Source organism: Pholcus phalangioides, unplaced genomic scaffold (genome assembly GCF_987345545.1).
Source record: "Pholcus phalangioides strain wild (caught in Gottingen) unplaced genomic scaffold, Ppha-v1.0 ptg000015l_1, whole genome shotgun sequence".
In the NCBI taxonomy this organism is placed as follows: Eukaryota; Metazoa; Arthropoda; class Arachnida; order Araneae; family Pholcidae; genus Pholcus; species Pholcus phalangioides.
Genome location: NW_028301608.1, coordinates 41,271,585 through 41,288,593, shown reverse-complemented (window position 1 = coordinate 41,288,593; position 17,009 = coordinate 41,271,585). Strand labels below are relative to the sequence as shown.

The 17,009-nt window shown below is 35.6% G+C and overlaps 1 protein-coding gene across 3 annotated transcripts in view; it reads left to right on the top strand.

Moving 5' to 3' along the window:
* LOC149076042 (irregular chiasm C-roughest protein-like) overlaps window positions 1–17,009 on the top strand; it is a 532,693-nt gene that overhangs the window by 447,412 nt on the left and 68,272 nt on the right. For all 3 annotated transcript variants that reach the window (XM_089243566.1, XM_089243567.1, XM_089243568.1), the window contains one exon: window positions 3,319–3,483. In XM_089243566.1, coding sequence (XP_089099692.1) covers window positions 3,324–3,483 — 160 coding nt within the window. In that variant the 5' untranslated portion in view covers window positions 3,319–3,323. The remainder of the gene's footprint in view (window positions 1–3,318; window positions 3,484–17,009) is intronic.

Here is a 17,009-nt window from a genome sequence, read left to right as displayed (position 1 = left end):
CAAATCCGAAACCCCCCCCCCCTCTCGATGCTGACGTAATATTTGAATGACCCCTTAAGGGAAAACATGTTTCATTAAAAAACCAGCTTTACAAAGTATCTGTGCCTGTCATTGCTAAAATGAAAAAAAAAAATTTAAAAAGGTGAGATATTTCATCAATGCCGATGACAGGATTAATATTAAATTAGCCTAAGATACTACAACTATTATAGCCGGCTTATCTTCCAGCTGAGAGCGGTCTAGGTTACGCCTATTTGCACATTCGCAGGGAATGGACAGTCTAAAAATTTTGTTCATTAAAAAATTTGAAAGGACAAACCTTGTAAGACGAGTGTAACTTCTTTTTCGTCCTTTGCGAATGACGATTTAAGGGCTGAATTCACTTAAAGGACAATGGTGGTAGGTACTATGATTCTTCTTTGTGTTTCAGCTACCCTCTGCTGTTGTCGAACAGTAAGTATACCCCCTCCCCTGAACATCAGATTCTCTTAACCTACTCGACTACTGTGATTACACATGCACTTCGTCAACATTCCTTGAGGAACTTGTAACGAACTACAATATATTCTGGGAAGTGCGGCATTGGAGGTTACCGTCAGGGTCAATGGGTTCGATCCGGGAGAAGAACACAGAGAACAAGTTCTTTACCTACCGAGTCTGGAGTGACCACCGATAGATGGCGCCTTCATTTCCCACCCTATTCCATCCGGAAATTTCCGTATGGCGATATGACCGGAGTTGGTGTGAAGTACAATTCTTGACTTTTTCTGTTCCACAGTCTTTTTGTGACGATAAGATGAAGTCTATAGACCCTGTTACAACATTATATTACAATGTAAAATCAATGGTGATTGTTTTCTCGTTGGGGCCGGAACTAGAGGAGGGGCAACTGCCCCGGGTTGCCGTTTTAGGTGGGAACAAAGAATACGTTATAAAATTATCGAAATGTGAACTTGTATGGGCGGCAAAACGTGTTACACCCACCCTCTCCCCGGGCGGAAAAAATCCTAGTTAACTTTCTGCTCACGTTCATCTTCAGACCTCTCCAAGAAACCCGAGGGGGTCCATGGTCCCTTGGTAAAGATCCACTGAACCAAATGTACAGAAGGCACCTTCAACTTGTTGCCCAACCAAAGCAAAATTAAACCGGGTTCACACTGGACCGGTACGATTAGCAATACAACCTGCAACATGACAAGGATCGGTTAAAACCCTTAATTTCAGGTTTTCCAATTGGTCAAAAACCTGATTGTCAGTGTTTTATTTTACAGTCGAATCCCGTTATAACGAACTCCAAGAGACCGGAGAAATCACTTCGTTATAACGAAATATCGTTACAAAGGAATTCCAGGGTTTTTGTATTGTTCCTATCTAAATTTATCTGGGGGAGCAGAAAAGTGTTCGTTAAAACGAGATTTTCGCAATATCGGTATTCGTTAAAACGGGATTCGACTGTATTCAGTTTTTTTACCAATCCGTGTCGAGTTGGAAGTTGCATCGCTTATCGTATCGGTTCAGTGTGTACCCGGCGTTAGAGTACTCGATGATCATCTGATTTTGTGCTTGTGAGATCTCGATCGATACCACAATCAAACCATCAAATTGCATCAGAGAGAGTTCACATTTACCTAGTAAGAGTTACCATATTAGGTGCTCTTCTTATTCCTGCCATAAGCAGTGCTCGTAACTCAATAATGATTGAAGACCGCAGAGAAGTAGCAAAATATTGAGAAAACTTCACGTTTATATAGAGACAGAGTCGTCAAATTCAATTCGTGCAGTTTCTTTCTGAGGGAAAAAAAAAAAATCGTTAATCAGTTTTGTGTGGTGTTCGCAAGAGGCGAAAACTAACTGTGGTTCTGTCGGGGGGTAGAGAGTGGTCTGCATGCATGTGTCATCCACACAGCACATGCTGACACTAGGAAAAATACATCCGGGTTCAATTAGCGCTCGTAATAGCACTTGCTATTTCTTTTTCCCCCTCCACGCGATTACTAGCAGTTTTCCTACGAACTTAATTGTTTCGAGTCCCTTTTTACCCTACATTAGCCTTCTCCGTTGCATCTTTTATTCGTATCGGCAGCGGCGCCATTCATGCCTGGGCGCTAGTTTATTGCCAGCCGAAGCGAAATTTTCCGAAAATGGGGAACCCGAAAACGTTCTGCCGATAATAATAATAATAGTAGTAATAATATTTTTTAAAAAAGAAAGAAAGAACGAAAATCGTCAAAATCGTTTTCGAAACTCTCCAGTAGAAATTTTCTAGAAAGAGAAGAAAACGGTCAGAGGAGGAGGAATGGGGGGGGGGGGGGTAAAGGGGTGAGGGGGGGCGTGTAAGCATTTTAAAACTTAAAATAATCAAAGCCAGAGGCCATTTGCTGTTTTGTTGATTTTTTTGTTTTTTGTTGTTGTTTTTTTTTACCTCTGGCTGAGAGCCAATTTCTCAAAGGAAGTGAATTGTGCTGAGAACTTAACCAACTCAAAATTATATCCCGTTAATAGTTTCTCTCCAGGGATGTCGAAAAAAAGAAAAAAATAGCGGGAAAAAAGGTGGGAACGGCTTAATTATACAGAATTAGGAGTGAGGTCCTAATTAACTGGCTTAACGTAAAACCAATGTTTATTTATTTTTATTTTTTCTCATCAAGACTGTTGAAGAGTCTTGGATATGTTTTGTTTTGAAAAAATTTAAAAATTTTGGAAAAACTTTTTATCGAGTTACATATCCGTGGGATCAAACGTTTCCGATAAATATCAGGAAATCTCGGTAAAGTTTTGTTATTCTTTCTTAAAATAAAAGTTTGCGACAAGTTATTTCCCGAGTTTAATCAGTTGAGAGCGTAAGATCGTCCTCCTCCCCCCCCCCCTTTTTTTTTTATGTATATTTTTTGAATATACTGACAACAAATTAGATAAGAGAGGGTTTTTGTCTTATCATGTTTCCTTGTCTTAATAACAGTGATTGCTGCTGAGTTTTGTTGTATATTCAGAAAAATGTGTTCTAGGTGATCACTGTGGCAAAATGGGATTTTTTTAGTTTTAAGAAATTACGTTAAAATTTGTATTTTGGAATTGGTCCTGCGGGTTATGTTAGATTTTTTCATTATTATCTTGATTATAACCGAAGTTTTGAAGAAGTCAATATTTACTGAGTAAAATCTTATAATTGATGGTAATTTCAATGTCAAAAAATTGAAGAAATCGAATTTTTTAGTATGAAGATTTTTCTCATTCATTGATTAACCAAAAAAAATTCAGACTGTTATTATGTTTCAGATTTTTATAATTAATTATATTTGTTTTTTTTTCCCCCTATAGGTGTAATGATGTGGTGCGCTGGGACGCGAAGAAGAAGGTGGTTCCTCGGAAGCATACACAGGTTCCACTGGTCTTACAGCATAACTAAATTTGTCTTTTACTGCTTCCTATTCATTCAATATACGATAGAAATATCTGCTCAAAACACGCCATCCGCCAAATCAGGTAAATTTCATTTGTAATTTTTTTTTTTTTTTTTTTTTTTTTTTCAAAACCACATTCTATTATGAATAATGAATCTCCTCTGTGGTTCTGAATGTATCATGATTAACCTATAGACTTACAAAAACTCATAATTTATTATCATCAGCCTCTGCAATTAACTAGTTATCGACTGAAAATGATCCCACCACAACGAAATCACCAGATCAGATTCTTCATAAACGTCATTTCACAACGATTACCACGCCCCCATGGTCAGAATTCATTCATTAAAAATGTAAATCATTTACCTATTCCTCACTTCAGGTTCAGATGGCAGCACCTACTGAAAACGACGCTAATACAAAATCAGGCGAAGATACGTTTCATCAGCAAAATATCCCGAGTGTTTTGTAGTAAAACTAAAAAAATCGCTTCGGTTGCTATAGACTGAGGTTGTATATGGAAGTAAAGAAAAGTTTAGGATATACCGTATTTGCTTATTCACCACGGCTCTTGCATTTCAAAAACATTACTTTAGAACGCCGCGGTGCTCATAGTGATGTACGTTCTCCTACATTGAATTTCGTTTCAAAATACACAATCTTCAAGGAATTACTGAGAGTATTACTTTATATCATTGTAATCAAATTAAATCTAATTGAATGACACTCTAGCAATTCCAAGGTTTCCCCCGACCTGGAAAGTCAAGGAAATAAACATAATTAGGGAAAGTCGGGAAATATTCAAATATTCGACAGAAGTCTGGGAAATGCTCAAATATTTGGTAATAATCAGGGGAAAATTCTGTGAAGGAAAAAAACAAACTCGATAGATATTTTGAAGGTAAACATTTTAAATTATATTTCTTTCTTCATTTTTTGTCAGGGAAATTCTGAAAATATTTCTTTTTTTTGTACCTGAGAGTCAGTCAAATTTTGCTGGGAACTATGATTTCATATTTAGTTTCCAGAATTCACCAAGCATTTTCTATCAAGTATATATTTGTAAAGCAGCAGATACAACGATACCGTAAGGAGCTGGAAGAAATATTGTTATAGACAGGTTATCATGTTGTAGACAGCTTGAGCATTTGCTCTATTTCCTATTGAATATGAGAATTCCGCCGGAACCAAAGAAAAAATCGTTATAGGCAGGTTTATCGTTATAAACAGTATCCGAGGATGTTGTCACTCTCCGTACAAAGGTTTTTAACAGCTGGCTGATGCAAAGATATATTTTGGAAAGAGAGAAAATGCAACTGCCCCAACGGACTTGGGGAATCGAACCCACGTCCTTTCACTTCCCGGGTGAACGCACTAGACTACAGAGGCAACGAAAAGATATTCGTTGCCTCTGTAGTCTAGAGTAGCGGTTCTCAACCGGGGCTCCTTGTGCACTCTTCATTGGCTCCGCGGCCGCTCGAGGAAAAGTAAAAAAATAATAATAATATTTAAAAAAATAATTATAAATATTTTTAATAGTAAAAATACATCAGTAACTTTGATGAATAATTTAAAAATTGGCCTACGGGGCTCCGCCATAGAATTTCTTTACTAAAAATGGCTCCGCGATTCAAAAAAGGTTGAATCGCTATCTAGAGAATACCGTTCAGTGCACGCGAGCTCCAAGGAAAGAGTGGGATACCCGTTGTCTCTGTAGTCTAATTGTCTAAAGCGTTCACAAGGGAAGTGAAAGGACGTGGGTTCGATTCCCCGCAGGGACAGTTGAATTTTCTCTCTTTCCAAAATATATCTTCGCATCAGCCAGCTGTTAAAAAACCTTTGTATAGACAGGTTCGTTGTGCAACAATATCAATCGTTGTACAGATTTCACTGTACAATGAATTGTTATTACAATTAATTTTTTTGTACAAAAATATTCTAATCAAACAGAATACGATATTTTCGGAGATCATTTCAATCAATATTTATAACCAGAAACTTTAAAAACTGACATTTTTGTATTTCTGTATGCAAATGCATAGAAGCAATAATATTTCGCATTAAAAAAACAACAAGAAGGTGAAATTAACTATCCTTCGTATAATGTGGTCATCATTTAGGTTATAAAATAAATTTAACAGACAAAGTGCCGTAAATTAAATCAAACTTCATTGGAAATGGCGTGATTGTTTCTAATCAAAATTTATCTTATTAAAATCCGATGAAAAGTTGCCTTTTTCAAGGGAAGAAAAAACTCTTTGTTCTTTATTCTTAATTTCTAATCTCCATGATGATGATATTCATTCGAGTTATATGTATGTGTGTGTGTATATGTGTGTGCGTCCCTTATTTCCCCCTTCTCCATTCTTCTTTGCCCTTTCTAATACATAACAAATTCGATTTGTCGTTATTGACTCTACCACCACCACCACCACAGATTTCTTCGTATACGGCCGCGAGAAAATCCTCATTATCATAGAAACAACAGCAAACTGTCAGAAATTATCGAGAAACTTTTCTGCGACTGTCCAAGATTTTTGGCATGTTACTGTCCAGGTTTCTGACAGTTTCTGATTTTAATAGCTTAACGAGAACTGACTGTTTCTGTCAAATTCGTAGGTTGTGGGGTGGGGGGGGGGGAGTACGGAGGGGGGGTGAATAAAGAAGAATAAGAAGAAAAGGAAGAAGCCAATGGTAATTCATTGGCGAGGGAATCTCAATGAATGGCAACGCGTGAGTCATATCTATAAGTTTTGAAAACTCTCGAAGAAAGTGTGTGGTTGGTTGGTCCGTTTTCTCATTATCTTTCTACAAATTAGAATTCCCCATTCCGTCCCTCATTTTTTTTTTAATTATTTATTTATTTATCGAATGAACTAATGTGATTGATATCAATTCTGACAAAACTTTTTACTCAAGCAGATTTCACGATGGGTTGCGTTTTTCAAATTAAAATGACACTAACTCTCTGATTAATATTCATGGTTTTTGATCGGCAGTACTGACTTCATGTTAAGAGAGAAACGCCACTTACTGTTAGTAGTTAATCTATTATTTAGTTCGAACGCGTCGCACTGTAGGCAAACGTTGTGGTTTGGAACGTTAGGTTATCTTCATCTGATAATTGAGTAAATGGCAGTAACGCGTCACGTTTTATTATAGTATTTGAGCAGAAATGTGTCTCGCTCTGATCCACCCTGTATCATCGACAAGCAAAATTACTCCAAGTCCGCTCAGTCAAACTCGGTTATAACGACATCGAAGATTCTTTGATATTTGGTCGTTATAACCAAGATCCCGTTACAACCGAGGTTACTATTTTCAAGACTTTTCAAGTATGAAAAATACAATCAGATAGAATCAAATGCTATATACTGCGTGCATAGCTAGCAGCACGCATCGCAAATTACTGGCGAGCCGTTGATCTTAGAAGTATACTTCCAAGTAGAAAAGTTTCCAAATAACGTGTAGATTTAAGATACCTCATTCATATTGCAAGGGATTGTATAATTATTAAAATACAACAACTAACTTTTTATACCGACACACTGTCATCAAAATCCCAATGAGAAGTTTGTTACCCTGTCTCTTCTGACGCCAACAGAAAAAATTACGCATTTCTAAGTGCAATATTCGCTGTGATATTTTTGAATTCGAAAATGAATAAAAATTGGGAAATAACAGCATAAACTATAGGACAAACTCATTATGCGGTTCTTTCCCACATTTTCCCAGATTTTGGAATTCAAATATCTCAACGAGTATTGCACTTGGAAACGTGGGATTTTTTTATGCGAGAGAGACAGGACAATTTTCTAATTGGGGTTTTTGAGCACAGGGTATCCGCATAAAAAGTTAATTTTTATATATAACTATACAACCCACTTCATTATGAATGATGTATTTGAGGTCCACACGTTATTTGAATACTTTTTATAATTGGAACTATGCCTCTAGAACCATCGGTTCACCAGTGATTTGCAGTTCATGATGTCAGCACCCAGCTCTGCACCCCGTATAACACAATTTCTAAGTTATGCATTTTATTTTCGTCCCCGATGTGAATAAAATGAATTTATAAATTATTATAATTTAATAATAAGTTATACAATGTACAATTTATTTTTAATTAATCATAAACTAAAATAAATTTCGTCATGAATTAAAATGTCCATTTATAAGTTATGTTTCGTTGAAAAAACAAAAACACGAGCCATATTTTGAAAAGCCGAATTCTCTGTCCGGGAAATTACGGGAGTATCCCGTTTACGGGTCATATCAATCAGCAAGTCAGAGTGTCGGTCATGTAACAAATCTTTCTTTTCCATCGTTTGTTATCGATGGAATGACAGACGCGCATTCCCTGAATATGATCAGCTCTGGTTCTCGGAATTTCTTTTTAAAAATATGCCATATAAACGGAAGCAAAAGCAACGAAAAATGAGTCGCTATATCCGACGTCATCGCGTTTTCGTCGGCATTATAGCCGGGGTTAATTATCATTATTCCTAATAGGAATTTCAGCCGTCACCACCAGTTATTGACATTAGGTGTCATTACAACCGAGGTCGTTATAACTGAGTATTGGCTGAATATGAAAAAAGATAACTACGGCAAAAAACGATAAGTCATGTGAGAAATAATATATGTCTCTTGATTTTGTAGAAGCAATGTCCCCCTTTTTTTTAGAGAGAAGCCTTATTTTTTACTCTGACTAAAAGCATACTCAATGATGGCTGCAAAAGGTTTAGTTTATTTCTTGGATATTTGCCAAAAAAAAAAAAATCCGAAAACATTGTTATACCTACGAAAAACCAAAGCCTCTTTAGGATGAAGAGTATCTTCCTCCTTGCACGTCTCGAGTTCGTTATGCGTAACAAATTAAGGAGCTTAGAGGTGGGAAGATTTTCTGGAAATGTGCTGCATTTTCGGGACGCATTTGTCCAATGTGGTGGGTAATGATGACAAATGACGCGCGAAAAACCATCAGAGTGCTCTGTGGTATATGTATATTGATAGCTGCATGTCATCGTCTCTCTCTCTCTCTCTCTCTCTCTTTAGTAGAGCGCCCTCTTTCGGCACTCCAAAGCAACTAATCATCTTCAACTTAGCGTCACAAATTACATCCTATAAAATTAATGGTTCACCTCGAAGGCTCCCAGTGTTGTCTCTGTGACATTCATACCGAAATGGAGTCTCTTATTAATAATGGTAATTTTCAATTGTTTTCTAAGGCCATTCACATATTGTTTCAATTTTTTCCTAACCTACCAACCTTAGAAAACATATTTTTGATATCTTTAGCCCAGAAAAACCAAACACAACCAAAAACAGTGTAGAAAAGCGAACAATATTAACCAAAAACTCTAAAAAGGTGCGGGTCATCTTCTTTGCTTCAAAGCGTTTCAGCACCACAGTTTGGTCAGAGAGCGAGGCAAGATGATGCCGGGTTGGCGATTTTTATCGCTGCTCACAGCACACGTACTCAGGCAACACAGGAGACTAATCAATATGGTGCAGATATGCCACGGAACAATTATGTCCACTAGACAATCTGCTTCTTTAGTGTAGTGGTAACGCACTCGTCCGGCATACGAGAGGGCATGTTTTCGTATCCCCGTACAGGCACACATGATTTTTTGCGCCTGAGCGGTGCAGTGGTAACATGTCATTTACCATTTTCTCTTTGAAATATGGAAGAAAGATGGCCCCACCAGCCACTAGAGCACAATACAAGCAAAACCCTGACAACATAAATACGTTAGAGCCATGCATATACACCCACACAACACGTTCCGACGTCTGCCAATTCGATAGAACTTCCGTAGGGAATGAGTACGTGGTGCATGCACGGTTAAGTAGTAGTAATGGCAAGATTTTCGTCTACCACAATGGAAACGTGTCAGGTCCACGGGTTCGGTCCCGGGGAAGAACATAGATAACAAGTTCTTTCTCTACTGAATCTGAGGCAATCGCCGATAGATATGGTACCTTCATTCAATTCATTTAAGGCCCAACTCGATCGATAGTAGATTACTGTATGCGGATATGACCGGAGTTGGTGTGCAGTAAAGTAGTAGTGAATCTAAACTTCGAGACACTAATGCGTCCTGGTCATTCATTTGTAAAAGTTACCGCAGAGAATAGGTAGACCTTCAACACGATTCTTACACAACATGAATATTCGGGCATTTCCCATTTTCACTTCAAAAAAAGGAGGACAGATAGCAACACCAGTATAACTTTAGTTTGATTAAGGCAATCGTGTGTGTTTAGTTAATTACATAAAAGTTTAAATTTCATTTTTTTCACAAATCTTTAATCTTCAATCACTTCAAAAATATGCAGTGAATTAAAAAAAAACAATTGCAGTAGATGAATCGTGCAAACTCTACGACTTTCATGAACATTCCTTGTCCGTACAGGCTCTTCTTTCAGCTCAAATTCTTCTTACTTTCTTGAACTGACTCTTTTTCTAACTCAAAATTTACCCATATTCTAATTAAGAGTCACCCATTGGCTTCATATCTATCTTAAAGAATTCTCCCATTCTTCTTTCGAACTTCAAAAGGATCTCTTAATACAATTTTTTTTTTTCAAATTTTCATTCTTCTTATACAACATAAAACCCAAAAATACTTATTTCTCCAACATACTGTATTTCTCAATTCAGAAATATCTCTGGCCAATTAGCTATAGTTATGAGTACGATGTGTTTTCTCTATTGGTATCCAGACTACGGGGAAAACTAAATCCCACTCATCATTATCATTCAATAAAATCTGTATGATCGGGCACTACGAAAACCCAATCGAACCATAAAACCATAAGCATACTAAAAATAATGATTAGTTAATCAAAAAAAAATATCTCCAACAAAGCGAGTAATGAAGAGAAAATAATAACAATAAATGTATGTAGTTTCTTCCTATTTAGTAAATTGATATTTAAAGACATATCGAAGAAGAAGGAGTGGGATATATAGGGTAATAAGAAACGTTTCGCGTGCGGTTGCATTGGAAAAAAAATACGTACCATTACCGTAATCATTACGCATCAAATCTGCTTATTAGTCGTTTAGATTTGTGGGCAAGGTCTCTCTCCTTATTAATGTATGTATGATTCTCTCTCTGGAAAAAAAAGTCTTCTCTGTCCCGGCGGCGTTCGAGCAAATAAAATTAATAACTTCATCGACGTTCAGAAGAAATCGTCTCTACCTACCAACCCTTACCAGAAAAGGAGGTGAGGAATGGAGCATGTAATCCTCTGTGCCTTAAGATTTGTACCTTTTGCATGTGGTTCACGTCTTTGTTACGAGGACCTTAATGACTGAGTTGGAAGTGATTTATATTTTTGCTTCTTTTTCTCTCTCTCTCTCTTCGTTGTCGATATCTTCTTCATCCTTTGCTTAATCTTAATCGATTTTAGCTTTAGGCAGACCACCAATAAGATCAAGATGTTTTCTTCTCTTCTCTCCCTCTCTACTTTAGAAACCACTGTCGCCCCGATCAAATCACTCCCCAACCCCACCTTTTCAGTTTATCGATAAAAATTTTCTTCCGCGGTTTATGATCGGATTACAGAGATTTATTTTTCACTGTGGCGTACGGGAAAGAATTACAATGAAGATACTCCATTGGCTTCGACTATCGTTTTCTCTGTTCGACTTTTTATTTTGTTATTTATTGTTATTTTTCCGCCGTTGAAGATAATTATGATGGGAATTATATAATACACAATTTTCCAGAACTCGATTTTTATTTTGTTATCATCTTTTTTATTCTATTTTCCATGTTTGTTTATTCCTTATAAGAGATCGGTTTTTGAAGAGCTTCAATATGTGTGTATGTGTGAAAACTGGAATGTGTAAAAAATATGTTTGCCAAGAAAGGGTCAAATATTTTCATATTCAATTTCTTTTTTTCGTACAAAGGCAATTCATTATTTCTTTGTATATACACTTATGGTTATACATATGGTATAACCAATATTTTGTCCAATATTTAGGGCCTCTTACGCCCTTCTGCAGTCAATTATTTCAATTCCGCCCCCCATGCCTGACAAAAATTTAAGGATTATGCAGGCATGAAAATAATTTTAACCAAAGATTTGCCTTTTTGTGAAGCTGAAAATGCCTTAATACGGCCAGCCATGTATATGATATCACAAAAGACCATGTATCTTTAAGATAAGAGTTCTGAACCTTTTATTTTGCACCCTTTCCACTGATAAGTGCCATTATAAGTACCCTCAGAAATAATATGAAGGCCACGGACCCCTTTACAGAATAATATTCAGCACATGATAATGCAAACAGAATAAGTTGATCCCCCGTCTATAAGCTCGTGGACCCAATGAGACCTCTCCAAGTACCCCAAGAACAGCTGCTTTAAACTGTTGCTCATGGCACCGGAGTACTCATTGAAGGCCCTCCCTTTCCCCTAAGAATACTCAATGCTTGTATCTGATTCTGTACTAGCCAAGATCATCCATTCAGTACTCTCATTTGCACCCCGTATTTAGATTATCTCGACTGAAGTTAAAGAAAGTGTTAGAATCAACATGTGGGCTCTCTTCTGGTAACTGACATAGACGGTGCTAGTGACTCGAAAAAAAATTGAAGACACCTGAGAAATAGTGAAAAAAAGAAAAAAATCCATCATGCATCGATGTACTTATTGGTCTTTCAAATATCTATATATTGTGTTGAAATTTAATATTTCTACAAAAATGTCGAAGTTGAAATAACGTTAATGTAATGCGGTTCTCAGTGATGCATATTCTTTACAGCGCCATCTATTGACGAGGTTGTTTGAAATTGGTTTTGTTTCCTGTTTGTCTTTTAATAGCTCTATTTAGTGTCCAATTTGAAAATTTCAGATAAAAAAAACTTAATCAACTATTGCGTTCTTAAAGCTATCACTTTTCATAATAATCATTATTTTTTATATAATAATTATTTATTATATTACATTATTTATTTTGTTAATTTTCAAACCAGTAGAATTCAATATCTTCCCTTACGGTGGTGTTGGAATCAGATCACTACATCGTACGAAGTAGTAATTCTTGGTCTTACTCTCTTGTCAATATAAACCCATTTCCAAGAGAACATTGACCGTGTGTTCTTTCCATCAAATATAATCCTAACAACGGAACATTAATTCTTTCTTCTCCTTGATCAATACACCAAGGCATTTTCTAGTCACAGATGAATGCTATCAAACTCAAGTCAGTATCTCAAGTGTACATATAAGCTAAAAATTATTCATCCGCTGTAACAAAATTAATGGGAAGTAACCATACAAAAGATGTTTGGATATACTGTAAATATATACGATCGCATTTACGATCCTAACTAAATTTACATTAAACCCATTAAGAATTGAAGCGACAAAATGAAAATTCACGTGTAAAAAGAAGAGATCGATTTTTAAGAATAAAGTAAAAATGAAGAGTAAGGAGGAATAGTGCGTGTGTAAAATACTAGAGTTCAATTTCACTATCCCGTCATTTACCTCCCCCCTCCCCTGCAACAACCAAAAAAAATGGAACCAGGTCGAATGAATGTTCGAATTTTTTCCACTAAATTTAAAAAACATAATTGCCAACCATAAATTCGGTAACAAATTTTTCGGAAAATGAGTGCGAGTTTATGCTCTAGCATCACATTTTACTTTTTTTTTTCCCCCCAACATCTTTTCTTATAACCTCGACGCCATTTTTTTTTCTTTCTTCTTTATGATGATCGCATATACACAACGTTTTACTGAACTCATAAAATAAAAGGTTGTAAAAACGGCACGAACTGAATGTGCAAAAATTTACTTTGGAGACGAGAAATAGAATTTTTTTTTTTTAAAGGAAAAAAAGTTGGTTTTTTTTTTTTGAGGTTAAAAGTATTCAAAAAATTTTTTATTATAAAAATTTCCGACAAGAATGAACCTCTAACTCTAACATCAAAAAAAATATGTGTTTTTTGAATTACCTTTTTTTTCGTATGCGTGTAAGTATTTTCTCTTAGCTTTTCCGTGTTTACAACCGGTTTATGATGCATATCTTCTTCATTCTGCTCTTTATTATATCAAAAAGATTGTAAAAAATGAATTTTTGATCATGCTTGCTATTTAATGCTATTATTGATATTAAATTATTATTTGGCATTCAAAAACTTTTTTTTACTTTCTGATAGTTATCTGAAAGCTTTATGGAAGCCGTTTTTTAATTAAAGTGAAAATTATCCGAGAGGGCTACCTTCGTTCCTCAGAAAACCGTTTTTTTTTTATGTTGGCCCTTCGATAGAAAATCAGAAAAATTTTGGACCACAAAATATTAACCCTATAGGGTAGGTTCCGCTGTGCTATATGAAGTTTTACTTGACCTAAATTTAGAATTCTTCATTTATATATAAACTAGCAATATCCTGAAAAAAATAAGATTAAAATTTCAAACATTACTGAACCCTTAATCAATCTCATGACATTTTAACGGTACGCCTGAATTGTTGCGACTCTGGTTGAGAAACCACTGTCCTTACTGATGTATACAGTCCAGTCTCTGTATTAATGAAGTTCTTTCACTCCATCATCATTGAAGAATAACAAAACTTTGCCTTATTGTATGAAAAAAATGTATGCCAACGTTGTTAAAGGCAAATAAATATAAAAATATGCAGCAAATGTGTGTGTTACAGAAAGGAATCATTTTTATTATAAAATAAATCAACGAGAGAAAGAGTATCAAAAAGTTCCGGTAAAAGTTTCATTTCAAATAAATAGAGAGACTCTACCATTATTACTGAATCGTACATTTAAACCTCGTAAATATTCCTCTAGGAAATTTCTAAAAAAATCTCTCACGCCAGATTGCATGCTCCGAGTATATGTCATACACTAACGTATTTGTGTTGTCGGAGTTTTCAATGTTTCGTTTTCCACTGGTGTTGCCATCTAACTTACCTAAACTCTACTACAGTTTCGCCTGCAAAATGTTTGGCATCACCTATGACCGATCTCACAGCTACCTAATATGCCAAAATAAATTCTGTGGGAGATCACTTTCAGAGCAATAAACCTCCTCATGCACACATGCCTCACATGGAAACTGGTGAATTTTCTCTTAGAATAATTATTCAGGCATAAATAAGAGTGATGTTGACATGCGATCTTCATCTGTGGTGGTCAAATTGGTTGCAGAAACTGTTTTCAACAGAGTTGGTACACGCTTAAATTTTTTTTTAAATTAATGAATAAAAGAATTCGTGCATGGGAAGGTATTAATATTTCGTTATTATAACTTTATGACCACCCCGTATATTTGATTATTGTATTGATGTTTATAACTCCATTTATCAGTAAGCAAAACAGTTTCTTCAAAATTATACGTGTTCTCAATTCTTATAAAAGATTTTCCGTTAAAGATAGATAAATGAAAAAAAAATCAGCATAGAAGAGAGACTGGAAGAATTTATTTATCGTGGAACTTTTATTACACACAGACACATATAATATTTAAAAATTTTACAAAAATTAGCATTATTCTCCCTATGCCCTCAATTAAGGCATTTTCCCTCTTACGCAATTTGATCCAGGGGTTTTAGCTGAAAAAGTATAGAAAAAACGATATCACAAACACACAATGAGAAAGAGGATATACATATTTATTTATTTTTATACCACACATCTCATTAAAATCAATGTATCGTTCATATAACTTTATGAACACCCCGTATATTTGATTATTGTATTGATGTTTCTCAATTATAACATGATATTTATAATTCTAGTTCTCACTAAACAAAAAACGTTTCTTAAAAATTATGCATCTAGTCAATTTTCCACGAAATGGGTTACAGTTAAATTTCCTTTAAAAGATAGGAATTGCACCAAACTCGTTATAAAGGGTTATTATAGTTGTATGCATGAGCTCTAAAAAAGCGTAAAAAATCGGCATATATATATAATTAGAAGAAGTTATTTACTATGGTAAAGTACCCTTCACACTATATATACACACATATAATATTTTTAAAAATTTCCAAATGAGCGTTATTCCCACTACACCCTCAATTAAGGCGTTTTCTTGAAAACCTCTTACGCAATTCGATCCAAGCGTAGTTGAAAATGTATAGAAAACACGATATCGCAAACAATCAGAAAGAGGATATATATATATATATATTTATGTACCATAATCTCGAGGCCATCACCCACTCCAACAAAAATTGTATTACTCCGCCCCACCGTGTCCCAATATCGGGCTCAATTTTGCAGTAAAACGCAGAAAGCCAAAGGTATAAAGACAGGTTAAAGTCAGAGAGGAGGAGGAAATGGGAGAGAGTACTTAGCAAAATGAAAATTTTCTCTTGTATTAAACCACGGGCTATTTGCTTTGAGGGGGGAATTTGGAAACATGACAATGCTTTAGCGTTGATGAGACATTACTGTCCGCATACCAATGTTGTTTTCGGGGGTACCCCTGGCACTTTATACAAAGTGGAGAGGAGCTGGAGGTGGTTACGAATTGTTGGTTGCTGCTGCTGCTGTTGTTGTAGTCGTAGTGATATTACGTAGGAGGCCTTCAGTGATCCACAAAGAAGAGGTGTGTTCCTCCTATTAATTCTGAAGGATTTTTCTGTCATGAGAGAAGAGGTTAAACTCTGTCCGTACATTGGATGGGAACTCTCTTTCCTATTATTATATTCCTCTTTTTTTTATTTCTTCCCCAATTTTCTCCTTTTTTTATGCTTATTATACTTATTGCTTGTAATACCCGTCTAATGTGATGTTTAATTACTTTAATAGCTCATTATGGAAATGGTTTTTGTTGACTTTTGTTCGTGTACAACCTTGAACCGCGTATTTTATTTATATATATATATATATATATTATTTTTTATGCTTGATTCTGTCAAAGAAACGTCAAGCTGAGACATTTCAGCTTGACGTGGTATGAATGGCGTTGATTCCACATCTCGCTGGTGTCTGCATTCTCGGTTTTATTGAGATGCTAATGTCTTTACTTTTATGTTTTCCATTCGTCTCACACTCCTCATAGTTCACTTTATTTTTCCTGAGTAAGTGGTTTTTTTGTCAATATTAGTGTTAGCCTTACGCTCACACAAAATCCCCAATATAATATTTCATTTATTAAATTGATTAATATCTGTGTATTATCAGCTATGCCGTCGTGTGGGCAACGTGATAGACCCCACTGACCTCCCATTTAAAAAGTCTCCTCACAATCAGGCCTACAGTATTTAAGAATTCACTCATAACACCACAAGCAAAACATGCTGAGTTGTCTTCTTCCGAATTCGGGGACAGTTGACAACGATACTTGAACACATAACAAGCATTCCTTAGAAACAAACTTTTCTCTCTCTCTCTCTCACACACATACTACTTGCACATTCCAACATGCACTCATTCGTTAGAAATTCTATTGAGGAATATGGTCGAGGGGTGTATGTGTGGTTCAGTAGTAGAGTATTATTGTTTATTGTTCAGAACATTATTGAAAAATTCGTTTTCATAATTGAAATTATTCTTTTAAAATTGTTACGCAATTCAAATGCTCTCACACATGTGTAATGGGTTTAATCAA